A 27,741-nucleotide genomic window follows, 5' to 3' on the forward strand; every position below is an offset into this window, starting at 1 on the left:
CACATCTGCGTTATACAGCAATGCTGATTTGGTAAGTGTTAAATATTTTGGCCCTTCAGCCATTCTACCGCAAAATGTTTGAAATTACTTACCCCTTAAACTAGATGAAGATAGCATGACACCATTCCCACGAAGGGAAATTACAGCTCCTATGTGGGTACTTTTCAGAAATCATTTGCTTCCGAAATCTATCAGCTCATTTATATTCATTATAGAGAGTGCTGAATTCTTACTTAACGCATCAACTGAAAAAAAGACAAATTATCCAAGGCGAATAACCATTCTGGTTTGGCAGATGTCCAATATGATGCAAGATACTAACCTTTCTGCTTATTTATTCTGCATGCTAAAGGTATTTAAAGGTATTTTTTTCACATACTTGAAAAGATTACATGTATAAATGGTGAATACGTTGCAATGGGCGAGCAGTGAACATCTGGGTCATTTGCCAGTGTGTTTCGCAATAGTCTTGTTAAGATGACTGTTTCACAATTGTTTCCAAGTGACGAGCGTTTTACTTTTTGAGTTTATCAGTGTGAAAATACTCCCTTGGACTTCGTCTCTTGTGCAGAAGAAAGAATGAGCGAGCGCAAAGGGCAGGAACTTTTTGATCATTCAACAATGTGAAAGAGCTTTTGGTTATGCGAGTGCTAGTCTCCACATAACAGAGTTCAGTTTATCTACGGAGTATGAAGAGTTAGTGTAGGTAAGTACGGCCTGCCTCTTATGGTTACCCCCACTTCTTGCTCATGTCTCACTGTTTTTGGACTAGTCTGCCTGGGATCCTGCTATCCAGGACTCCAGTCTATCTGCCTTCTCCCTTAAATTGCTATGGATGTACTTTAGGTACACTGTAGATTGGATTCTGGGGTACACTTATAAGTCCCTAGTATATGGTACGCCATGTACCCAGGGCATAGGTACCCCAAAAGCCTCCAATGGGCTGAAGCATGTATTGTGCCACCCATTAGAAGCAATTCAAAACGACACAACAGGGCTGCTACTGCAACCTGTGTAAGCTGGTGCTTGTACCACTTACTTACCTGAGAGGGTGCCCCTGCACGAGAAGAGCCTCTCTGCATACTTCGGAGACCATTCTCCGGGGTGGTCTGTGATGCTGCCAGACATATAGGTTAAGTTGCATTATAACCTCGCGGTAAATGCTAACTTTAAAACGGCTGCTTAGAAACATGTTGTGTTTGGTGTTAACACCTTGGGCTGGGGTGGGAGGTAGGATTCCGCCCTTCAGCAGCGAGCTTCATGGGTCATCGGTCTACCCTGTACCAGCTTTCTCGACCCGGGCAGCACAAAATGGATGCTGCCAGCCACAGACACATTTCAGCCCTACTCCGAAACTGAGAAAAATCCTGACTTTCAGTATTCACAGAAGGCATTTAGAGCCCTAAAGTTAGGACTCCTAACTTCTGTGAATACCGAAATGAGTAAGTGCCTTCTGTGAATACCAAAATGAGTAAGTGCCTTCTGTGAATACCAAAATGGTAGTAAGTTTAGGATTTTGTCTTAAGTTATTTCTGTGAATTGGGCCCCAAATGCATAGTCCAGCTCAAACCAGTTCTGGGGGCCATTGGCTCCTGCTCTGGCACGAAACTGGACAGGGGCAGGACAGAGTTCTGCCCTTTCCCTGGGAGGGTTCACAGTATCTGTCCAACCCTTTCCCGTGGGTATAAAGTGGGTTACCTGGCTACAGGACTTTAGATTTTACCTGGTCCGTTGGCCTGTGGGTCCTGGTGAGGGTCACCTTGTTTGTTCTTGGGCTTTCCTGGTTGCTCCAGAAATGCCCTGACTTTCCATTGCTTGGAGAGTCCCCTGGACCTTGCTGGTCCACACCATAACCTGCATGTCCTTCCTGCGTTGGTTGCATTTGCCAAGGCTTGGTGGTGCTCCGGCAGGACATCGACACCTGAGCACTCGACATCCTTCGTGGGACAGCTCACCTCCAGATCATGGTCATCCTCGATATTTCCTGGTCCCCGTGGCTCCAGAGTCAAGCATCCCTTCTTCGCACCAGAAGCACCAGACATCGGTGGGCATTTGACTACCAAGCCACTGGTCACCCAAAGTGACCCAGACTCTGTCCCCTCTGCTTTCAGGTTCCTATCACCTTGAATCCATGCTTGGATTCCACCGGACACTCTTCGCCTTACCAGCAGCAATACTTTTTTGCAGCTTTCCACTGAAAACGAAGGTTTCCGACACCAATTGACCACTATCTATGCACCCGGCTCCTCTGGGGTAGGTAACACAGGTACTTCGGTACACACTGGTGGGTTGGCACTAGAACTCCTATGTTCCAAAGAGTTTGCTTGAAGTTCTCGTAGAAGTGTCCTTAAACTGTAACTTTGCAACTGCGACTTTCCCATAGAGTTGTACGGGGCACTTAGTTGTGTTTCCTCACTGCACCCGTCATTCTGTGGGCTCCCTGTGTCACCACCTTGGGTGGTTCCTAGGGGTCCCAGCGATTCTATGTGCTCTAGACACTGTGTCTAGTCAAATCGTGATTGTTATACCATTTTTTTTTAGTATATGGTTCTGTCTCCTCCTGGAGCTAGCTGCGTCTTGTATTACTTACGAATGTTCTATTGAACCAGTATTGTGTTCTTGTGTTCTAACCTCGTGTAGAGGGTAGTATAGAGTGTTATATTAATACATACTTTTATATAACTGCTGGTTGTTTCTCCTTTCGTTTAGTCAGTCAGGAGGCGATATTATGGTAAAACCAGCTGCTTAACATTCCTTCAAGATTAAGCCTGAAGGCTGCTCTCCATAGCTACCACTAGGATTGCTTTCAATAAGGTTATTTTTGACCTCATACATCATAAGGGTCGTCTGGACTGGTACAGGGAGCCCACTTTAATTATTGGACAGCATATACCAGGCCACCTTCTCACATTGGTGTGCAGCGGTTGTGATTCAAGCCTGCATTGTTTTACTAGATACATCTCATTGATTGATTAACTAAAAACCACTAAGTATTAGGCACATATAAATCTAAGATTAGAATAAGTAAGTTCTACTGAACTTGGAGTTGGGTAAGTCAAGGGTCTAGCACACCCTTTCTCCAACTCAAGAGAGTTTAGTCTCCACTAGTTTAGGTAGGTGCCTACACCACATAACACTAGTAGGGCTCTCCTTCCAGGAATTTTAAGCCACGTGTGTGTGTCTAGGAAGTTGAGGACAGGGAGAAGGGCAAACAACCATCGTCTCATTGAGGTGTCACTCTTAGATGACCTTAGGAAGACCCCAGGGTCTGATGAGGTAGATACAGTGGGTGGTGCAGGGAATGAGGAAAGGCCAGGAAGTGAAACCTTCTTTGACCTGGACTCAAACTCTGACCAGGAGGGTCAAAATTATTCTAACCTGGACAACATAGATCTTCCATTAGGTGGGGGAGAGGGCCCAGTGGCCCCCTCTTTACTCCACCAGGAAGAGTACAGAGTTTACCTAAGAGATCCAGATCTCCCTCTGTAGAATCTCGACACTCAGGAATTTCTGTAGGAACTTCCATATCAAATAAGAGGGAATCCTCTTATGATAGACAGTGTTAACTTCTGGAGCTTGAGAAAATCAAGCTTAGGCTCAAGAAGGAGCAGTTGGCCCTAGACAGGGATTCCCTGGAGCTCCAGAGGGCTACAAAGAGATTGGGACTAGAGTCCCATGGTGGCTGCAACAGTGTCCCTTGGGTTAAGGAGTACACCCATGATAATAGGAACCTGCACAAGATAGTCCCTCCCTACCAGAATGGGGATGACATCCACAAATGGATAACTGCACTAGAGAGGGCCTATAGGTACAGAGGGTCCCTCAGGAGCAGTGGGCAGCTATCTTGCGGCTCTCCTTTGCTGACCAAGGTAGAGATGAGCTCCTCACTGTTAGAGAAGTGGATGCTGACAATTATTCAGTCCTGAAGAGAGCTCTCATTGATGGGTTTGGCTAAACGATAGACCAGTACAGGGTTAAGTTCAGAGACACTCAGAAGACACAGACTAAGAGCTGTGTAGACTTAGTAGATTGTGCTAATAAGGCCCTGGAAGGCTAGTTACTTGGTAGTAAAGTGAATGATTTTAAAGGATTGTACAATTTAATTATGAGGGAGCAGATCCTTAATAATTTCTAAAAACTTGTTGTTGCATCAGTACCTGGTTGATTCTGATCTGACTTCTCCCCAAGAATTGGGAGAGAAGGCAGATAAGTGGGTCAGAACTGGGGTGAAGTAGAAAGCTCAGAATTAATGTGTGACCAAAAGAAGCAAGATGCTTAAACTCCAGATAAGGGTGGGGAGAAGGGTTTAAGTCCAGAAGTCTTCACAAGGGCTCCGAAAACGTGCATCTGGGGGGAGGGAGGTGGGAAGGGGGGGGGGGCGAGGGGGAGGGGAAGGAGTTACAATCTAACAAGGATAAAAGCAAAAAGAAACCTTGGTGCTTCCTGTGTAAGGAGAAAACTCAATTGTCAATCAGCGCCAAGAAACCGATGGTGATAGTGCGCGTTATAAATAATTTTAATAGAATAATAGAATAGAATTGTTCAAGGGCCAGGGATCCTCCTGCCAACACCACCACTGCCCCATAGGCAACTGTTCCCCCTAGTTCAGCTCCAAGTGGTGTTACTGGGAACAAGGGTTTAGTAGGGTTAACACTTTATTTATTGCCTTGAGATAATCCTTGAACATAAACAGTCATTGGATTTCGCCCCCTTTGCTACCGCAAAATAGGTCAGCCCAATTTACTAACCCTATTTTGCGAGTCGCTAATCAATTAGTGACTCTTAAAATAGGGTTAACGACTCGCTATTAGGAAGAGGTGTGCCAAGGCGTCCATTCCTAATAGCGAGTCTATAACCCATTTATGAATATACCAACCTTCTCAGAAGGGTAGTAAAGCACTCGCAAACGGGAACGTATCCCCAGGGAACCCCTTTTCCTTTGGGAAAGCAAGCGCAAATATTTTTTATGAGCAGGCAGTGGTCCCAGGATCCAATACCTGCCCTTAAAAAAATGAAACTGAAATGTTTTATTTTTATTTTTTAAATGCATGCCATTTTCCTTTAAGGAAAACGGGCTGCATTTTTTTAAAAAACTGCTTTATTGACAAAGCAGTCCCAGACATGGTGGTCTGCTGACCCCAACAGGCGATCATCCCTGGGAGTGCCAGCCATTCCCAATGGGGTCGCAAAGTGCGACAGCCTCATTAATATTCATGATGTACGCAATTTGAGACCCCACTGGGAATCGCAAACAGTGTCTGAGACACTGTTGTACATTGGATTTTGAGACTCGCAATTTGCGAGTCGCAAAATTAAATGTTCGTACATCTGGTCCTTGTAATATGGCGGACGGTATATCTATTGTTTGTGATGGAGTACCCCTTCTGCCAAAGTCTAAATCAAGTGCTGAGTTTCCAGTATGTAAACAACTCAATGGTACCCACTGAAAAAAATCTCAGACCTAGAAAGGTTACACTAAGTACCATTGAAGCTCTGCAACAGATGCTGTCTTATCAGCTATGCTATGAGGGTTGAGCCCTGCGACCAGATGAGCCCACCTCTCTTGAATTGACATCAGTGGTGCAAGCCTCGTCCTGTACACTAAACCCCAGGGCCAGCAGAACAGTGGTATAATCTGCTGAACACTTACACTATACTGTCCCATACTATATCAAGTGCAGCCGCCTCATCCCTCGAAAGGCATCATTCACCATATTTGCTATGGCAACTGACCTTTCCTCAGGATGTATTTGTCAGGCTGAATGCTGTAGTTGATCACCACAATGCTTTTCACACAGCAAGGGCTAGGGTTCAAAATAGGTTTTGTGGACCACAAGGGCATCATGAAACTATCAAACAGGGGGCTTGAGACGTGTCAATGATTTTATTTGATTTGTGAATTTATAAAGCGCACAATTGCCCGTGGGCATCTTGGCGCTAAGTTGATGGACTGCCGGGTCCCGTGCACTGCCTAAGCAGTGAACAACAATGTTTTTACCTCTTTCCTAAATGTTAGCAGAGATGGGCAGTTTTTAATGGTAATAGGGAGAAGGTTCCAGGTCTTGGCTGCCTGGAGCAGGAAGCGTCTTCCTCCCCATCTAACTTGCCTAAATTTGGGAACCTGAATCAGCTTTGCCTGGCTCGATCTCAGGCTTCTCGATGGTTTGTATAGTTTCAGATGAGTTTTTAGAAAATGGGATCCAGACCCATGTAGGGCTTTGTAGGCCAGACAGACTGCCTTGAACTTTATTCTCTTTCCAATGGGTAGCCAGTGGAGGGCTACTAGTTTATGGGCTACTGGCTCGAGCCCAAAGAAGCTTGGAAAGTGAATTCAGGTTCTGCTTTTGTGAGCAGGCCTATAGTATTTAATTTAGGCAATGAACATAGAAATTATTCAAATCAATGGGTCTGTCTCTAGTGTGACTGACTTTTCTCTCAGCCTTTATTTATTTATTTATAGGCTTATATACCGTAGGACTCGACCCCCGGAGGGGTATCTCCGCGCTTGGTTCACCTTATGTGCTTAGGGCTGTGTCTTCATGAGTGCGCAGGAAATTATGCTGTCTGAAACAAAAATGTCTTCAGTGATTTCCTAAAGGCAAGGTAGTTGATGTTTTGTCTTAGAGCAAAAGGAAGTTTATTCCAGAGACTGGGGCACAAGAACGAGAGTGCTCGGCCACCAAGTTGCGCCTTTCTGATTGGCTGAACCTGTAGTGAAGATTGATTACTGGAGCGGAGGGTACGTCCAGGTTTATAAGGGGTACATTTTTCAGCCAGATACTGAGGTCCAGAGCCATGTATGCTTTTATGAATGACACAGCAGGTTTTAAACTTAACCCGTTGCCGAATGGGCAGCCAATGAAGTTTTTCCAGAAGGGGGCGGGATGGAGTTCTAGGCGGGGCATTAAGAACCAGCCTTGCCGCGGTGTTTTGAGCCACTTGTAGTCTGCTCAGCAGATTGTCATTAGCAGATAAAAGAAGACCGTTGCAGTAATCCAAACGGCTAATTACAAGGGCTTGGACCAGGGTCTTTCTGAAGGTGTCTGGCAAAAAGGGGGAACACGCGTCTCAGGAGTCCAATTACCCGAAAGCAGGACCCCGTCACCTGATTCGCGTGTTCCTTTAACAATAGTCCCTGGTCCAGTCGTACGCCTAGATTTTTCGCTGTCTTTTGGGACTGGGGACAGGCCCCAGATCCAATGGCCACCAATCCGGTGACCACAAAAGAGGAGCCTCCCCAAATAGCATGACCTCGGTTTTCCCTACGTTGCATTGTAGGAAATTGGAGGCCATCCAGCAGGATACCACTCTCATACCTTCAGCAAAAGAGTTTTTAATTGCAGGAGTGAGGGTCTGGAATAGAAATAAAAGCTGAGTGTCGTCAGCATACGACACCGGAGTAAATCCGTGTGCTCTCACAAGGTCAGCTAGGGGGGCCACATACACATTAAATAGTGTGGGACTTAGGCACGAGCCTTGTGGGACCCCCTTAGTGAGCTCCGTAGATGTGGAATGAAAGGAGCCCAAGCTGACACTTTGAGAGTGGCCTGAGAGAAAACTCTCTAGCCAGGACAGAGCCAAGCCTCTGACCGCCACCTCCTGCAGACGACTGAGAAGAATATCATGCGATATCGTGTCGAAGGCTGCGGACAGATCCAACAGCACCAGAATCATAGAGCCCCCTTTATCCTGTGACATCCTGATGATATCCGTCATGGCGAGGAGTGCTGATTCTGTGCTGTAGTTGGGTCTGAATCCCGATTGGGAATGATCTAAGCCTCCCGATGCCTCGATGTAATTAGACAAATGGATGTTAACATGCTTCTCAGTCATCTTGCTCAAATACGGCAGAAGGGAAATGGGGCGGAGGTTGGATAGGTCTGTCCATGGCAGGGCGCAGTTCTTACGAATGGGCTTTAGTAAAGCTTTCTTCCATTCGTGCGATACCCGGCCCTCCCCAAGAGAAAGATTCATCAGTGTCTGAAACATAGGGCAAAGTAAGTTGCCTAGAGGAGCAATCATTTTAGCTGGTAGGAGATCCAGAGGGGACCCTGATTTAATGTGACCCATCAATGAGCAGATGTCACTCTGATTGACAGCTGGGAAGGCGATAAATGTGCCTTTATCCTGTACGGGAAATAAAGAAGGAGTGGTGGAAGAGCTACCCTTAGGATTAGTAGCCTTTAAAATTTTGTCATAAATCAACTCTATTTTGTTTTTGAAAAATAGAGAGATGTCATCGCACAGGGATTATGAGGAGTTATCGGGACTTTCACAAGCTATGGGCTTAGTAAAGGACTGCAGGATCTAATATAATGCCTTGGAGGAATTTCCGGCTTCCGCCAACTGAGAAGTAAGGTAAATCCTCCTGGCCAGCCTGATATTTTTATGATATAAAGACAAGGCATCAGAGTGATTTTTCCTACTTTCCTGAGAGTGGGTTTTCCTCCAGATTTTTTCCAATGTCCTACAACCCTGTTTCTCTGATCTAAGTTGTGCAGTGTACCATGCTTCCTGATTGGATGCAGGACACTGTTTATACAGTTTCATGGGAGTTAATGAGTCAACTGCATGTAGGAGGGCCGAATTAAACTTAGATAGAGCGGATTCCACATCATCAGAAACTAAGTTGTGGGGTTCCACCAATACTTTCTGGAGTTCATCCAGTGTCACTTTATGCCACTGTCTGCGCCAGAAAGAGGGAAGTGGCGGCCGTTTATTAGATTTTTCCAGGAAAAGAAGTGAAAATTCAATCATGAAATGATCTGACCAATTTACTCGGGTCGAGGGTCGGCATAATATCTTAGAGCAGTTAGAGAAGATCATGTCCAAAGTATGGCCTGCCACATGTGTAGGGCGTTATTTTGTTTTGTAAGCCCTAGTAAGGAAAGATCTGAGAACAAAGATAAAGTCGCCGAATGATTGGGAAGATCTCCATGTATATTAAAATTCCCCAGAAGAAGGAAATCCTCTCTGGCTTTCAAATCCTTTCCAGCTTTTTAAAGATCCCAGCACAACAGTAGTCCTCTGCAAAGGCCTGCCCACCTCTCCGCTACTCTTCAAGGCCAGCACTGTTACCTGAGGTCATGTACTGCTCGAACTTATGCCCGGTATAGTTGATGCGATGTCCGGCCTCAGAGAGCTCTTCATCATCTATTACTTCCAAGAGGAAGTAAGTTCCACGGAACAGGGTGACTGCCAACTTCCAGCCATTCTGGACATGAGGCGTGATGAGAACCTTGGCTAAATGGCCCCGGCGAACAACAAAGTCAAAGTTTAGAGGTCTAGAAGTGAAAGAGAAAAAGAGATCGAGTGAGAGAATAGCAGGTACTGGACTAGACTAGACAGCTGCAAAGAAAGTCAACCACCAGTGGTTCTCAGATCACCCAAAAACTGCAAATGGTGCACACTATATTACCTTTCCCAACATATTATGGAGGAAATGGGGGTTGAGAGCTTAAAAACTGGGTGTCAAATTGCACCTTTTAAAAAGAGCAGCTATGATAATTTTCCTGACCCAGTGTGTGAGAGGAACTGTGTATAAAATGGAGCTACACTTAGGCACAAAGGAATTACACTTCAGCACATGCACTCACACAACGCACAGAGGTGCTACACAATGAAATGTGCCACAAATAACAGTAGCAATCCACTTTTTACTGGAAATAGATTTTTGCACCGAAAGTGAAAAAGCGCTACATTATGCAGTGTGAAAACCCTAACAATATATGCAAAATGGGTGTTAGGTGAAAAGACAGCAAAAACACTCCTTGGATTCCACGCAAAACTAGATTGACTAAAGCTGCCTGATCCGTCTTTGCATGGAATTCTGACAGCAACTGACAACAGGCGCAACAGCAGGAAAAATACAACTGTGCTGTTTACAGATGTTATATGAGTAATGACCGGAAACTTACATTTTTTACGTGATTTACACAAGGGACGTGGTCAGCACTTAAGAGATTTGACCTGGAGAATGTAAATTACCTCAACTAAGACCCCAGTAGCTTGCTATTGTGCCACTCAAGAACAGTATCTAGCAAACAGGGTATTTTTAGGCTGAGGGTGACCAATAACATCATTGGCGTACAGCTAGTAGAAAACATGGAGTGGTCATCTAGTAACGCATCACTATACATCACCACGCAAAGTCGTGTTTCATGGATAAACCAAGTGATGGAAAGGGAGATAATGTGAGAAGGACAAATACAGCCCGAGAGTCTACATAGGATGGGCAAAGACAAAAAAAAACGTTTGGAGCTGAAGCCCACTGCTGCTCAGTTAAGTGGGGGATTTCTCACTATTTCTTTAAAATCGTGCTTCTGAATGAGTTTTATTACACTTTCTCGGTCAAATATAGCTGTGTATGCATATCTTTTTTTATAACACCGGCACATTCAAAGCATGCACACTAAACAATACATTATATACTGAGAAAGGCATATACTGTATCCTAAGAAGAGACACATGTGATGGACAGACCAAAAAGACAGTCTAGGGGCCATATGTATCATTGAAATTCGCATTCGCAAAGGCCGAAATTCTGTGAATTTCGGCCTTTGCGAATGGGAATTCGCAAAATGATATGTATGAAGGAAAATCTAATGCAAAATAAGGAATAGTAAATTTTGCGATTCCTTAAATGCAATGTAAGAAGGCAAAAAAATGTGCTAAATGGCCTTAACGAATCATGAATTACCACCAACTTCTAGTAGGTGGTAAGTTGCGAATTCCTTGAAAAATGCACATTTTTGCATTTTTCAAAGTGCCATGTGACGCACGTACATGCCCTTAGGGCATGTACGTGCACCACATGTGCACCTATGCTTATTTCAGGGGTGCAACAGTGTGTCCTTTGGACACCCCTGCACCCTTGAAATTATTCCCAATTTGCGATTAGAAAATTGTGAATTCGCAAATTGGGAAAAAATTCCCATTCCTTCCTATGGGCCTCCTGGCCCATAGAAATGAATGGGAACGTATTCCTTAATTGCGAATTCGCAATTAAGGAATATCAAGAAATCGCTAAAAAATAAGTTTTTCTTGATACATACCATTTTGCGATTCTGAAATAGCGATTTCTTAAAAATCGCTATTACAGAATCGCAAATTGGTTCCTTGATACATATGGCCCAAAGTCCTCAACTTATATTAAAGAAGCTTTTTGTCTCAACAAAGCAGCAGCTTAGAGGGAACATTTGCACTCCACCTCAGGTCGAATATGAAATAGACTCAAACTAATTATGTGGGTGGAAAACCAGGTCGGAATTCGTCTCATAATCTCCTCACTGTATTATCTATAACATCTTTATGGAGGATTCAATGTAACGTGAAGCGTGATTTGTATATCAAGACTTGAATCTGTAACCGTGTTATTGCAAACTCAATCTGTAACCAATAAAAAGAATTAAAAAAAAAATCAAAGCAGCAGCTATCACCGATCAGACATAAAATGCGTAGTTATGAGAAAACAAATTGCGAGTATTTGTGCCAACGTGTGTGTAAAACAGTGGGTTATTAGCTGCAATGGATGAGGCCCATTCTCCAGTAAGAAGTCAACAAACTTCAATTTACTGGGATCCAAGTACCCCATTGCAGTTCTAAGCACTCTTAGGAAATTGAGGTAGTGGAGTCCAAGGCCGGCTCAGGGGAGGTGATGTGGGCCAGCATCCAAGTGCACAGACACAACAAAATGCAGCCAGGCAATCATTGTCCAGTCAGTGCATTCACTTAAATATTTTATTTATTTATTTATTTATAGAGTTTTGTATAGCGCGGACAAGACCCGTGGGTATCAGAGCGCTTCACATGTAAGGATAGGTTACAGACAATTATGGAGGCAATAGTAACAACAGATATACATGGGTATAAGGTCTAAGGCGATCAGCTATAAGGGGGATTATAAGTAAGAGTTATTCGGCCTATCCAATTAGTATTAGGGGGTGAGTGAGGTAGGGTTGTATAGCATAGCAGTGCAAATATCATGTGTAAATAGCATTAAGGAGTAAAAAGTATTGCCATGTATCCGGGATCCTAGGCAATAAAACAAAGTGAGGTAGAGGGTACATCGTATTGTCTGAGAGTTATGGATATCAGATCCCTGTGATTTAAGTTAGTAGTAACGTGTGTGTCCAATGTATAACATGGAATCAATCTGATAGCAGATAGTTGATCTTCAGGAAGTTCCAGTCGAGGCTGTCTCTCTTTGGTGAAGATATTCTCATCAGTAACCATTATTCTTCCCTAAGAGAGGTATTTGCTCATCATGTAGTTCTTCAGTTCGCGTTTGAATGATACCAAGTTTTTAATCTTCCTGATGTTGGGAGGTAGTGAATTCCAGACTCTGGGGGCGGCTCCTGAGAACGCTCGGTTGTAGGTCTTTTTCTTACGGAAGAAGGCTGGCCTCAGTAGCAGTTCTTTAGCGCTTCTCGTTAGTCTGTTGCTTCCTGATAGCTTAATTTTCTTGGCGAGGTATCTCGGCATGTTGTAGTGAACTGCTCTGTGGGTAATACAAGCAATCTTCATTTGAATTCTGGCTTCATAGGGTAGCCAGTTTAGCGTCTTCAGGTGAGGGGATATGTGGTCGAATTTCCTCGATCCCGTGATCAGTCTTGCCGCTGCATTGAGACAGGCTTTTAGCGGTGCTATGGATGATTTCGGTAGACCCGCTAACGTAGTGCAACCGTATTCAATCCTTGAAATAACTAGGGATTGTACAGCTAGTTTTAGGTCCGTCTTTGAGATGTATGGTTTCAATTTTCTTAGATAGTTCAGATGGAAGCGGGCACCCTTGGCCATTGAGTTTATGTGGTCTTTCATGTCAAGGTTCTCATCCAAGGTAATTCCAAGTGATTTAGCCGACTTAACTAGGGTCGGGGTGCAGTTCAGTGCTGTCACCAGTTTCGTCAGTTCCTGTACCTCGGGACGGTTCTTTGTCGGTGAGATTAACAGGAATTCAGTTTTATGGGCATTTAGTTTCAAATGGTTCGTAGTTAACCACTGTAGAGCTCTCTTTAGTGTCTTGTTCATTAGGTCAATGTCATCTCGGGAGGCGATCTTTATGTATATTTGCGTGTCATCTGCATACATGTGATAGGGTATCTGTGATCCCCGAAGGATCTCCGTAAGAGGTTCAACATATAGGTTGAATAGATCTGGGGATAGTGTTGAACCTTGTGGGACCCCGACGGCAGTAGGACAAGGGGAAGAGGTCGCTTGATTGACCAGGAAACGTTGGGTCCTATTTTGCAGGAAAGATCTAAACCAATTCAGTACATTTCCCGACAAGCCCATCCTTTCTTGTAGCCTGGTCATCAACATTTCATGATTTACCGTGTCAAATGCAGATGACAGGTCTAGAAGAATCAGTAGGCATGCTTGATTTCTGTCTAGGGCTTGTAGGGCGTCATCCACAATGTGCAGGATCGCAGTTTCAGTACTATGCCCAGCTCTAAATCCAGATTGGCAATCGTCTAGTAGTGAGAACTTAGCAATGTGTTGACTCAGTTGGACTTGTACGCATTTCTCAATAGTTTTGGCCAATAAAGGTATGTTGGTCACTGGTCGATAGTTGTTCGGGTCAGTTGCATCCGCTGTCGGTTTTTTGATGATGGGCACAACCTGGCCTGTTTTTAGGCAGTCGGGCAGGGTCCCTTGGGTAAGTGAGGCATTTATTATGTCAGTCCAGATCGGGACTAGGGTATGGCTAATTACTCTAACGCACTTTGCCGGTAGAGGGTCCTGATAGTGGTTGTTCGGTCTGATTCCCATTAGCGTTTTGGTGATCTTATCTTGGTCATACAGTTCGAATGTGTCCCATTTTGCCTTATTTTTTGTTTGGGGACTCTCTGCTGGCTCATTGGCCTCTTCTGTAGGTGAGGTAGGGGTCGAGATGTTGATTGCGGCCGTTGTGAGTTCCACTTCAAGCATTTTCGTTTTTTCCATGAAAAATGTAGAGAATTCCTCACAACTTAAGGGAGTTTTTGGATTCTCGTGAACTGTTTTAGCTAGCTTGTTCGATTGTTGTTTTAGGATCTCAAAGAGTTTCCGGGGTCTGTTTGAGGCATTGTCAAGTTCAGCTTTTATAAAATCTTTTTTGGATTTAATTATCTTCTTGTTATACTGGCTTCTGGTATTCCTGAGGGCTATGAGCTCGGGAGAGGAGGGATGTTGCCTCCATTTCCTTTCGGCCATTCTCAATTTACGCCTGTCCTCATTTAGTGACTCACTGAACCAAGGATTTTTAGGTTTCTCGGATACTCTTTTCAGTGTCTGAGGCATGGTGTCATTGACGATATTTCCTATTGAAGTTAAGTAGTGCTCCGTTAACTCGCTGACATTCAGTCTGTTGTTTGGTGCCTTCAAGACTTCCTCACATCTTTCCACCAATAGTTCCATATTCCACACACACACACACTAACCTGAACCCTAAAATCGGGTGCAGGTATTAAAAGTCATGTCTACTGGCTTTGTCACAGTGTCACCTCCATGATGAAAGCAGAAACAGGTCATAATAAACCAATGCCACTCCTCTAAAACCATTATGGACTGTACCATCTTAAAATGCATACAATTAGAAAACATTTCAATGGACTTCATTACTACTATTGATTCCATATTGATGTTCTCATTGTCAATAAAGCATTTCACTTTTGAATCAATTGTGTCTCGGATTCTTTTTTTCTCCTTTTACACATGCTGCAAAGGATCCCTAGGACCAACCAACAAGAGTTCTGACACTAGAACCATCAGCTCCAGGAGTGCTTGAAGGTGATGAAGGCTCTCGGGGTCCCACATCTGATGACCTGGGAGACCAAGGGTGGTCTTCCTGATTCTTACTCGGAGCTTCGTTAGGACGTGCTGCCCTCCTGGGATCCCACAGAATAACTTTGGTAATGTTGGTAGTGGCTCGTCCACTCTGTGAATGTTGCTGAAGCGCCCCATGGGGTGCGCCTCTGATGAGTGTACCTCTCTGCAGGCCCTGTCCTCAGAATTTCCAAGGGAACCCTTCTTCTTCAGGGTGCTTCAGCGAGACCATTCTTCTACTGTCCCTTAGTGGACGCAAGGGGTAATTTCACAGAGTACCACTCAGACTAAGTCCAGGTTGCGCCAGCATCCAAGACAAAGGTCTTCCTCTGGATACTTCAAACCCCATCTTCTCTCTCTCTTCGCTCTCCCATGGCCCATGGGGAGGTGTGTAAGTGTGGGTGGAAAGTTTCAGAAGACAGGTCTCTCTACATAATCCTGGGATGACACATCACTCCACCCCTGACCCAACCCTCCTTGGGTCATTCCAAGATGATAACTTGATGTGGTCTGTTGAAAGACATCTCTGAGAGCCTGAAACCATGCACGAAAGACTACTGCTGCTACCTGGTCCATTCCCTCCAAAACTTTAGGTGAGATCTCCTGTGAGTGGCTCAGGAGCTCTGACCTTCTCCCCTTCATCCCCCGTGGGATGAGACCTACCAGGCCTGGAGCAGTGTAAAAAGTAATTAGCAAAATCAGGTCTCATCCACACTCCGATGAACAGGACTACTTAGAAGCAAACATCCCCCACTCAAAGGGGAAGAGGGTTTTAGGGGCTTTGATCCTCTGGCTGGCCCGTAGTGTTAACATGGCCTAGCAACGAGAACAAAATCCAGGAATCTAAATAGGAGAGGAGTCAAACAAGTATGAGAAATCTTCAAGTGCCAAAAGAGTGCAGATATTGATTGTATTGTAATTGCATCTATATAGCGCTTACTACCCCTACATCAAAGCACTTTTTTGGCGAGCAGCACGATACTCCGGAAATATGACAGATGTGATATTAAATCTGCACTTTGAATTCATATTTACCAGATTATTGTGAGCCACCGGAGTCTCTACACTTAACTATGGCGAATCTGTCCTCAGGCGTAGATTCCACTCACAATATATAATACAGTAAAGCACACACCATTTTTAATGAAGCACTACAGACTCGCACTACAAACGCCCACTTACATCGTAAGGCCTACTACACCAGGTCAGCCTCATCCCGATAGTGTTGCTTCTGCTACAGGCTACCTGTGTACAGACACTGGGCTGAGCTGGGTGGTAGTCCTGTTCGCACCGCCCATACACGTTTTTAAATGCAGCCAACCATAAGCCTCTTACCCCAGCTGTGCAAAAGCAGACCGGGTTTTAAAAGTTGGATACTGCCGGTTAGCGCACTCAATCCATTTTTAGCAAAGTTTAAAGTGAGTGAAACTGTGGACCAAATGTAAAAAATCCAGGAGGATTAAAAGGGTCTGAACCCATTCCCATGCAGTATGCATACCTTACCTCGTGGATGGTGGTGCTCCCCAGCCAGGCGTGGCCTGTTGCTGCCACCCAACCTCCAGCCACCAGGCCTGGATGTGGTTTACAGCCCGCTCTTTCCTCTTGGAATTGGACCTGATGTACCTGTCTGGGTATCCCCACAGGAGGTCGAACTGGACATCGCTCATCCACTGAGCATCAGTCCGCAGGTAGCGTTTGTTTCTAGTGTTGTTGGGACAGATGCGCCCTGCGGTGCGCGACACACAACCAATCTCCTCTGGTCTGTAGTTGCCAAAGTTGAAGGGGGCATCATAGAGCTGCTGTGCTGTTGGAAGGCTCAACCGCACCCCACCGTACGACGGCCACCACTGCGCATCTGAAGCATACATGGCTTCAATTTAAAACCCTAGGGAAGAATACAAAATTAACAAAATTTACACATTGCAATTTATAAACGGAATGAAAGCTAGACTCTACACATAGCTGTTAACATTATACTAACCAATGACCCAGAACAATAGGCATTAATATTATATTTGAAAGTCCCTCACTTTATAAAAAGTCAAAATCATAATTGCAGAATCCTTTGCGCCATGATTAATTCCTCGTTCTAACTTTGTAAATGAAGCATAGATGTATCTTTTAGTTTTTCAGAAATGTATTTTAACATCTTCTCAACAGATTTTTGGAGACCTTTGGTTTCTTGTGGAACGGACTACGGGCGTAAAAGGTCAGAAACATGGAATATTGGGTGCTCAATTCAATTCAAAACCATCTTTGTTTGGCCAGGCAGTCATAAAAGATGCATAAAATGATAAAAGGATTACCAACATTCACTAATATAAATTCTTAAAATCCCATTCATTAAAAATCCATTACAAAATATATTAAGTTCAAACTTAACAAAGACTGGTGATTTGAAGTATTGCATCCTAACCTACTTTATATCAATAATTTCCTTAACTTTATGTGTGCTGGATAAACCTGATAACAGAATAACATATTTATTCCAAAGAAAGTTGTAAAAAAAACAAATGAAATGCTGATCTGTAACCACTAAAATTAAAAGTGCGTAATACAAGTAATCACAATTATTTTCTAGGCAATTTATAGAAATAGCAAAACATAATAAAACAAACTGTAGATTGTGCAGAATGATTATCGCGGAGACATGGAGAACTCCTTCCACAGACCCATGTTTAGGAAAGTGACTAGTCACTAGTGCATGACCTAAATTCAGCCTAAAAGGAGTTAACAGAAATATGTGCTGAATATCAACAGCTGAGCTGAGAGCCGGGCTGTCCATTCCGGCATATCGGCATGGCCGCAGGAAGGCTGTGAAAGGCCGGCCACAAACTCTTGCACTTCGATCTCTCCACCCGAGCTGTGCTTTCTGCTTGGTGAAGAACAAGCAGAGGGTCATAGACCCTTAGTGAGAGCCTAACTAAGGGGGGCTATTAGGATGGCGGATGGACCAGCGTCCGTCCGCCACCCCGAGGTGGAGGGACCGTCCGCAGGGGCAGCGGCGGTCCCTCCGTGCGAATTAAGATGTGACCGCCACCCTGGCGGTTACATACCATATATTTTACATTTCGGCAGGTGCTGCTTAAGCAGCACCCGCCCCAATGTAAAATATGCATGTGTAGCCTTGGCATGCACAACTTGCCAGGCACCGCGTGGTGCCTGCCACCCTGTGCATGCCAAAGCAGGGGGGTACCATAGGTACCCCCCATGTGCACCCTCCAACACCCTGGGGGCTCGCAACGGGCCCCCAGACACGAAGGACCACATGCTTTTCCACGGCGGAAAAGCCGCCGCGGAAAAGCATATTTTCTGCCCCATCCTAATATGGATGGCGGTGTCTGATAGACACCGCCACCATATTAGAGCTTTTCCGCCACGGTCGGAATGTGACCGTGGCGGAAAAGCAGCGGACGGTCTTCCCGTCCGCCGCTGACCCCCCAGCCATCCTAATGTGGGGGGGGGGGTCTTTGAAGGCACAGCAGCGGTGAATATGCATCCTCCGGGCCGGCGGTGGCTTCCGCCGGCCCAGAGGATGCGGATTCACCGCAATCCTAATCGGCCCCCAAGTAGGGTGCTAGCACCAATCACAGTGCTGCTCTCTTGCTGGGTAATACCAGCATGAAAGAAGCCTCTTGATTGGCATCGAGAACTCTTTGGTATGCCAGGAATCAAGGTCAAGGAGCAGAGGCCAGAAGAGCACCGACGCTGGAGAATGCAGGTAAGCATTATTTTTGGTAATTCATTTACCCCGGCCCTGCCCCTCCTGCACTGCTCTCCCCCGCACTGCCTCACACTTAAATGCCATAGCAGTTGCCACTGACCCTAAAGAATGTTGAAGAAAAGGTCAAATCTATAGAAGATTTTACTTTTTCTTCGATAATCCCCCACACAACACTAGGAAGTATATCGAACAGCCACAACTACAAACGAGGTCCTACAAGATCTCAAGACAAGACAAGAAAGTAGGGGTCAAGCAGAATCCACTATATATTTAGGGCGGTTTTACACTGCACGAACCTTGCTAAAGAACATAAAATCTTTTCATAGAGACACAGATTGCAAAGCATATTTTTATTTTTTGGGCACAGTGAAATTTGACAGGAATCACAGTATGCTGATCATAGTTTGATTCGAACCGAGTTCCCAATGATCCATGGTCAGCAGCTGTAGCTGCTAGACCTCATTATCTAACGTGAAAGTTTGACTTGTTTTGGGCTCATGTTTCTAAGATGACCTCGAGCTGATCCAGAGTTAGGCCTCTGGCTTGAGCTTTCAGTGGTTCGCCCACCTCTACTCTCACCTGTTCCAATTTATTCGTACTCTTAAGCAATGACCATGCAAACTAATACAAACAAGCATTGGAAATGCAATAGGTCTCGCATTAGGAAAGTTTGAGCTATTGGTCTTATAAATGACTATTTTTTTTATTTATGTTTTTTTTTTTTTTAAATAGCTAAGTTAATAGCTTTGTCATTTACAATGCCAATAGTTATAACTTTCGCAAATGTGACACCTATAGCATTTGTAATGCAACATGTTTTGTATTTACGTGACTTAGATGTATTGATATTACAAATAACAGTGGCTTTTAATTTTTTTAAATAATTAATACTTAAATAATTTATTTAATTTGTAATGTCAATAGCTTAAACTTTTCTAAATAACTTTTGTGAAGATTATGTTCAGTGTTTTTTATTGTGACGAAAATCCAAGAACAGAAGTGAAATAATAACATCGTAATAAATCTTGAAAGCTTGAAAACAGCTTGAAACATTGAAAGAACATATTTGAACCAGTGATGCTGTGGTGGTGCTATGTGATGCTGTGGTTGCGCTGAGGGATGCTGTGGTAGTGCTGAGTTATGCTGTGGTGGTGCTGAGTGGGAGATTGGGAGAGGGAGAAAAAAGAGAGCAGGGAGAGGGTAAAGAGAGGGAGAGAAGAGAGAGAGAGGAGAGAGAGAGAGGAGAGAGAGGCGGAGATGGGGAGAGAGGCGGAGACGGGGAGAGAGGAGAGGGGAGAGAGGGAGAGGGAAGTGAGGGAAAGGGAGAGAGGGAAAGAGGGAGGGTAAGAAGAGAGGGGGAGGACGATAGCGAAGGACAGGGGGAGAGGGGAGGGAGGGAGAGAGAGGAGAGCAAGCAGAGGGGGAGATGGGGCTGGGGAGAAAAAGGAGAGCAGGGGGAAGTTAAAGAGAGGGAGAGAGGAGAGAGATGGGGAGAGAGAGAAGGAGAGGGTGAGAGAGGAGAGAGGAGAGAGGAAAGTGAGGGAAAGGGAGAGAGGTAGACGGAGAGAGGGAGAGTGAGAGAGTGAGGGGAGGGAGAGAGAGGGAGGACGAGGGAAGGAGGGAGAGGAGAGGGAATGGAGAAAGGGAGAGAGAGAAAGAGGAGAGCAGGGAGAGGGATAGAGGAGGAGAGAGTGAGAACCATGTTATCGACTCCAGCACCATGAAATACCAGGAAGGCACGTTTGGTTTAGGAGCTTGATGCATAATAAAAAACAAGCACACACGTTACAACTATGGGAGGAAGTAAGCCATCACAAGTGCAGGTGAGTCTGAAGTCCATGTAATGCAATACATTCAAATTAAACATGGTTGTGGTTGTTGATTACTTCTGTATTTTAAAAGTTTATCAGTATTGTTAGAGTGATAAATATGCTTTGCGAGGACACACTGGATACCCGTACAACTTATTTTTCCTCTCAGATCTCCACAGATGTTGGTATTCAAACCAAAAAAAAAAAAAAAAAAAGGCTGCGTGTATTCATGAACATCTCACAAAAACTGTATCGATGGAAGGGCTTCTGCTAAGCTGTTTTGTGATTGCAAAATTGAAGGACAGGGCGAAATATGCAACAAGCACACTTGAAAGAAACCTCTAGACACAAAGAGGCACTGAAACTCTCAAAAGGACACCAAGCCTACTAGCTGTGAGGGAACCATTTCTATGTACGATTGGTGCATGTCTGGGTCACTGGGTGTGTTTTAGCCAATGACTGTGTAAGTTATATTACACATTTGTGTGAGTGATTGTGCAAGTGTGTGACAGGTCAATGAGTGGCAGGGAAGAAGACAGTTTTAATGAGACAGATCCAATTAATCCTGACCCAGTTTTGCCCAGTGGGAGTAATGAAACTACTGGAGGACAAATGATTTATGACAGCACACGTGATACTGCATGTACTAAATCTAAATCTGGAAGAATTGTCAGGATGCCGAAATGTTTTGGAGATTATGTACTCGAATAGCGTTTATTTCTGTACATGTCAAAGTTACCTTCCATGTTTTTTTGTGGAAAAAGGGAGATGTTGAGAATTGTTCTTGTATTGTGTAGTGAAGAATCTGTTTTCACTCTTTACTGCTGCACGAGACATACGTCATCTCCGAATGTTCGGAGATGACTTATGTGACGTCACAGCTGTCAGAGACGCTGTGCCCGCTATGCCACTGATGCACATCGACCTACAGGCTCCTTGTGGGCCCTTGTATGAGCTTGTAATAAACTTTACCTTGAATCTCTCCGTTTGTCAATCTATCTTCCCACTACACCGAGGTAAAGGAAGAAGGGCTGTAGAGGAAAGAGCACAGTGGTATGAGGAGGTGGGAAAGAGGGCATTGGATGGATGCATATGGCTGCATATGAGCAGCAGATTATAGTGTGCCCCAAAGAAGAGTACGTGTCGTTATTGAGAACTATATTGGCATGTACACACAACACGCATACCCCTGCTGAATGTTATTGTTATGGGGCATACATTTCTTTTAAAATATTGGCGGAGCGAAAGGAACACCGTCAATACAGTTCTAAAAAAATGTATACAAAAAAACATACCGAACCGCTTCTAATTGGACCTAAAAATCAACACAACAGGGGGCGCGTCTGAAAGCTCGAACTTTAAATGAAGAAAAAAAAACGAAGATAGGCCTACAACCCATGCACGTAAAGCAACGGAAGGGAAGTGTATTGTAAGTTAAAAAAAGCGGCCATCTTGAAGCTATTTCCTTGATATTTGTAACACTGAACGGAGCACGTACTAATGCCACGATTCAAAACGCAAAAACTGATTTTGAACAGGTAATAAAATATAATTAAGTCGAAATGGAAAATAAAGTATTATGGACGCCTACTTTGATGGTTAATATGCAGCATTCTTGTAGCACAATTTTTTTCGCCTCAAACTATGAATACAATCAACAAATAGCAAACAAGGAGGAGGCAGCGAGTCAAAACGGAGGGCATTGCTGTGGGGAGGGGGGAGGAGAAATGCAACGCGACATGGCAGGCAGGGGAGGGGGCGGAGCGGGGGTGTGGGAGGAGTGCGGGAACAGACGGCGAGGGGAGGAGAGTAGGAGGAGGAGAGTAGGGGAGGCACGGCCTAGCGGCCGTGCAATCAAGAAGTGAGGGGGCGGGAGAGTAGGCAAGGCAGGCGGCTGGGGGCATGTGCACGCGCTTTTAAGCTCAATGCGCATGCGCATTGAGCTTAAAAGTCACGGGCACTGCAAGGAATCGCCACGATTCCTTGCAAGTTGGACAAAGAGTGGATAAGCCCCCATAGTCTCGCTTGCTCGATGCGCATGCGCATCGACAGGCGAGACCTAAAAACAAATCAATAGGGCCATTATAACGTGGGGGCAACTGAGCCCCAACATAATTTCAGCAGCTTACTTACCCTACCAAACAGATTTAGATTTCGAAGCAGCATGATGTTTACACCAGTTGACCATTTTAACGTGATGGCCCATCCTCTAGAGAACCATGAAGTCATAGCGCCCTTCGCCATGTCCTTTTCCACTGCACTAGATTTCTCTACCCAGGACAACCATGAAAGGTATGGATGTACAGTAGGGAAATCACACGATGGCCCTGTAGCACAGGGAAAAACCTCACTCCATGTCATGACAATTGTTACTTTGTTTCTCAAAAATAAAGTCCTGATTTGGGGTTGTTTTTGGAAAACAAAAAAAAAAAAAGAGCGCTGAGCTAGCAGAACTAACCAGCGCAGAAATAAGAGGGAGAGAGATGAAGACATTCAATCGGCTTTCGAAGCTAACAATCTCATGATCAAAGGGGAATTAATCAATTGTGTTAGTATTCCAGAGTCTCAAGAGAATTGTATCGGAGACCCTCAACCACACATTCACAGCATGCCACATATGTTTATGCAAACAAACAAGCCCTCTATCCATAAAACACATCAGCCTTCAATGCAACCACTGCACTGGCAGTAGCAGTGAAAGCTTCACAGATCCACAGTGGAGAAGTGTGGCTCACTGGTTAGAGCAGGCAGACCCTGAAGCAGAGGTCAGACCCGGGACCAGGGTTCAATTCCCGACGCGGCAGGGTCTTGAGCTCAAATGTCCATGGACTCGATAATTCTCGCTTCGGTGCCTGACCTAATCATCATGGGTTCACACTCTGCAACTCTGGGCATTAAGCTTGCTTAATCTCCACAACGGCCCCCCGCGGCGGGATGCCTGGCTTTCACCTTGGGGATGCCCTGTAGGGGCTATCTCACAGGGAAAAGCCAGGACGGGTTCCCAAGGCAAGCGCGGAGATACCCCTTCGGGGGTCGAATCTGGCGCTATATAAGAATATAATAATAATAATAATAATCCCCACCTTCGTGGGAGAAACCTCGAAATCTATAAATTTCACGGATGCTTGCCAGCAAAATTACCCTCTCTTAGTGATGATCAGTGAGATGGAAACTGGCCATTTTGTGCTGAAAGAACAAACTTTTATTCAAATAGATGGAGAAATACTTCTAAAAAATGTTGAAGAAAAAATGCCAACTCTACCCAATGGAAGTGCTTCCAAAACAGCCATGTTCACGCCTATTGAACCTGACTGACAACAGTAAGCCAATCTAGCCACAGTAAACGAATATATTTTAAGACACATTCAAGTAACTCTGTTTATGTTGAGCGACTACTAGAAGTAACTTATTTGTAACCATGGTTTTAGCTTAATCAAATAAAGCTGGCATTTACTGGTGTCAACGGGAATTTTTAGTAGTTGTATTGGCCATTTGAAGAAAAGTAGACGCGATATCTGAGTTGGGTAATGGGGAAGAACCACTGAGAGGGAAAATGAATGGAATATAATGGACCTCCTCCTACATTAGCCAGAGTGGGGCCAGAAGTCAGTATGAGGGGCAGAGGCTGTAGTGTGTTAAGATTAAGCCAGGTCTGCTGATCATGGAGTTTCCAGTCCAAGCCTGAGATACAACAACTTCTGGGACACGTAGTCTTGATTTACTTAAAATGACCAAACTACCCTACACACCTGCAAGTGATGTGGCAAAGCTCAGGACTAAGAGTCCGTGTTGATCCTGGTGAATGAGTAACGCCTGATGGAGGGTATAAGTGGGCCTCTTGTGTCTCCTATAATGTTTCTAACTAGCACGAAAGGAAAAGCAATTTTTGTTTTTAAGTTTATGTTGAACAAATAAAAAGAAAAAGAAAAGAAAGGGTTCTCAAAAGAAGTGCTTGCAAATGTAAAACAACTGATACGCAGTAGGCAACATATTCATGTCTTAAGCAAGTGATTAGTGGTGTAAAGGGTTTTTATACCCAGACTCATGCCCGGAGAGTGCACCTTTACAGACTCATCATATAACCATTGTGTGCGCCTCGTAGGAGTGTGCTCACAGCTCTTCTTACATACACTCGCTTTCAGATGGGAACATGCATCAGGGCTCCATATACACATTCACATTTAGTTGGGTGCACATAATGCCTTCTCTCACAATGACATGAAGACACTTATAAAGTCATCTAAATGTGAGTGCACTGAATGTAATTCATATTCACTCCTTTTGATAGGTGTGCGTCTGTTGACCTTCTGACATATAAGTGCACTCAACGTCCCTATTTGTATACACACACTTTCATAGAACTGCACCCTAGCTCTTCTTGTACTCACCTAAGCATAGGTGCAATCAATTTTAAACAAAGCAAAGGTGCACCACCCAGAGCATCTGACAGCAAAAGCAAATCAATTGTCCATGACCAAAAAGAATAAAGAAGTCTTCGATGTTTCTTTTTTTCTTTTTCCTTTATTATTATTCCAGGAGAAACAGAGCATTCAACACAACGGACAGCCGACTCGTTTCGTCCATTTACAGGGCTTCTTCAGGGAATAATAGTAAGGTGGGATCAGTAGAGTGCATAATTTCTAACTGGTTGAAGTTACCCGTCAAGGGCAATATTGCGTGCAAAGTTGTGATCCTGTGTTCTTTTAATAGAAAGTGGAATTGATCTACAGGGCTACATCCCTATATAAGGGCGTCGTTCCCCAACGTAAACGGTATAAAATTGTAAGTTGTTGTCCGGAGTATATATCTCAATGTTGATTATTAGTAGCAAGCAATGAAACATCCAATTTAGTAGGTGTCTTGATCTGCCAGCCTCAGGGCGAATATGGCAATAGAGAAGCGACGAGAAGTATCTTTTCTCTGACTTTTTTTTAATATCCCGTCATCTCCATATAACAACGACTGCTTATCGCATATGTGCCTAGTGTAAAAGGAGGCATATTTCACCTTTCAAGTACCGAATCAGAAATGGCCCGTAGCGGTCTTGGGAGGATTTCTTTTTAAGTGTCATATGAGCCCAATATTGAGGGTATCGTGGGGCACCTAAACTTTATTAAGTACGAAAAGGGCGTCCCCATACAAAAATTGCTTGTCCGATATTAATCCCCAAAGTATCTCAAGACCAGCCAGAATGCGGGCATGGTGATATGGATGTCGCTGCGGGACGAGACAGCAAAAGCGGAAATAATCACTTCGTACTGGCATAAATAAAATAAATGCCACTCTCCTGCCCATCTTGAAATTGATGTACTCGTTCTGATAAACGTCCACTGAATACCCATCCCGCACTCACCTTGCCATGGGTGGGCTCGTTTCATACTCACTTTGATACAAGTGCACTGAATATCCGCAGTTCTCTTCTCAACATGAGTGTACTCACATTTATATGAGTACACTGAAAGCCATTCACATACACTATGGGTGCAGAGACAGAAACTCAAATTATGAGCACTCTCAGTGTCCTTTCTCACATACAGTAACAAAGATGTAAGTGCAGTGAACGCTCTCCGTTACTAACTGATATGAGTACATTTGCACATAAGCTTGACTTGGGTAAGGAGAAGAGATTCCCAAGTCTCTACGTGAGAAGCTCATGCAGTCCGAGCTTTGCATTATGTTACTAGTAGTAACATTAAAACTACAGGAAAAAAGAACAACATCTGGACTGGGTGGGTCACTCGGACATGGCCCTTGCAGTGCGCTCAATTCTCTTTTTATGAACACTTACCTGTGGATATATACAATGCTCCACGTACATGTCGGCACTAATTTTAATGCATACTGCTCTCTCAGACAGAGCCCCTCCCTTCACACGGGCACTTAATACAGCTCGAACTCAGCGCTTTCCCCGAAACGACAAACCCCATGCACCCTCTTGCACACTCACCTACTGCAGAGCCAATGCACCCTCTCGCATTCACGAAGTGCACACCTAATGCACCCTCTCGTACACTCACCAAGTGCACACCCAATGCACGATCTTGCACACTTAGTTAGTGCAGAGCCAATGCACCCTCTCATACACTCACAAAGTGCACACTCAATGAACCCTCTCGTACACTCAAGTGCACACCCAATGCACCCTCTTGTACACTCAGCAGGTGCACGCCCAATGCACCATCTTGCACACTCAGCAGGTGCACACCAATGCACCCTCTCGCACACTCAGCAAGTGCACACCAATGTACCCACACGCACACTTACCTAGTGCAGAGCCAATGCACCTTGTCCCACACTCACCTAGTGCAGAGCCACTGCACCCTCTTGCACACTCACTTAGTGCAGAGCCAATGCACTCTCTCGCACACTCAGCAAGTGCACACCCAATGCATCCTCACATATACTCACCTAACTCACACCTAATGCACCCCCTCGCACACTCACCTAATGCACACCCAACGCACCCTCGGAAACTCACCTAGTGCACATCCAATGCACCTCGCACACTCGCCTGTGCACATCCAAGGCACCCTTTCCCCCACTCACCTACTGCACACCAATGCATCCTCTCGCACACACTCACCTAGTGCACCACCATACACTCGCCTAGTGCACAGCCAATGCATCCCCTAAACATACTCACCTAGTGCAGTCCGAGCCTCCTATTACTTTCAACATTGACACCTCTCCGGGTGGGGTGGGTGCAGCAGCTGAGCAGTATAACTCAATGATTTTTCGGGCATCAGGGGTTCTTAATCCTTCCAAGAAATGATGAACCTTGTCCTCTCTCTTGAATGAACAACACCGCTCTACCTCACTAGATGACCTCGAGGCGAGGAGGCTCTGCAGTTATCATAGAGAATGAATGGCTTCGAAGCGCTCAGGGCATCAGTCTATGCTGGATTCGCGCCGGGAGCTCGTAGGCTGCAGGATCTACGCACAGGGATTTAAAAAGAGATGGTAGGCTGGGAGTGTACCTCCTTGCAGCAGAGCTCTCCTCTGGCCCACCACCTGGCACTGCCAGACCCTGCCCAGGGCGGGGCTCTCAGGTATACGCACTCCCCATTCAGCCGAGCTCAGTTTCTTTCCTCTGCTTTGGTTTTACTGGTATCCACCTGCTGGCTGCATTGTAGAATCGAAACCGAACACCGCGGAAATGACGATCTCGGACCGGAAGCGTGGAACCGGATGTCTCCACTGCTTCCGGGGACATGCGGGCACTGTGGGCAGAGGCAGCAGGATACGTGACTCGTTACTCGTGAGGTGTTATGGTACGGCCCAGTACTATCCGGGAGTTGTGTCCAGACCTGGGAACCTATTTATTTAATTTTTGTTTAGTGCATTTTTATAAGGAGTCAGAGCGCTGTGCAATAGAGCCAGTTACACTACAAGAGAACCGTG

At 44.9% G+C, this 27,741-nt stretch overlaps 1 protein-coding gene across 1 annotated transcript in view; it reads right to left on the minus strand.

Annotated features, from left to right (window-relative positions):
- LOC147717896 (decapping and exoribonuclease protein-like) overlaps positions 1-27,487 on the minus strand; it is a 112,054-nt gene extending 84,567 nt beyond the window's left edge. The window contains exons 1-4 of the mRNA XM_086924666.1: positions 27,278-27,487; positions 26,984-27,129; positions 16,309-16,690; positions 9,079-9,284 (exon numbers count right to left, since the gene is read on the minus strand). Coding sequence (XP_086780792.1) covers positions 9,079-9,284; positions 16,309-16,673 — 571 coding nt within the window. The 5' untranslated portion in view covers positions 16,674-16,690; positions 26,984-27,129; positions 27,278-27,487. The remainder of the gene's footprint in view (positions 1-9,078; positions 9,285-16,308; positions 16,691-26,983; positions 27,130-27,277) is intronic.
- Between the last annotated feature and the right edge of the window lie 254 nt (positions 27,488-27,741).

Source organism: Lissotriton vulgaris, chromosome 5 (genome assembly GCF_964263255.1).
Source record: "Lissotriton vulgaris chromosome 5, aLisVul1.2, whole genome shotgun sequence".
Lineage (NCBI taxonomy): Eukaryota > Metazoa > Chordata > Amphibia > Caudata > Salamandridae > Lissotriton > Lissotriton vulgaris.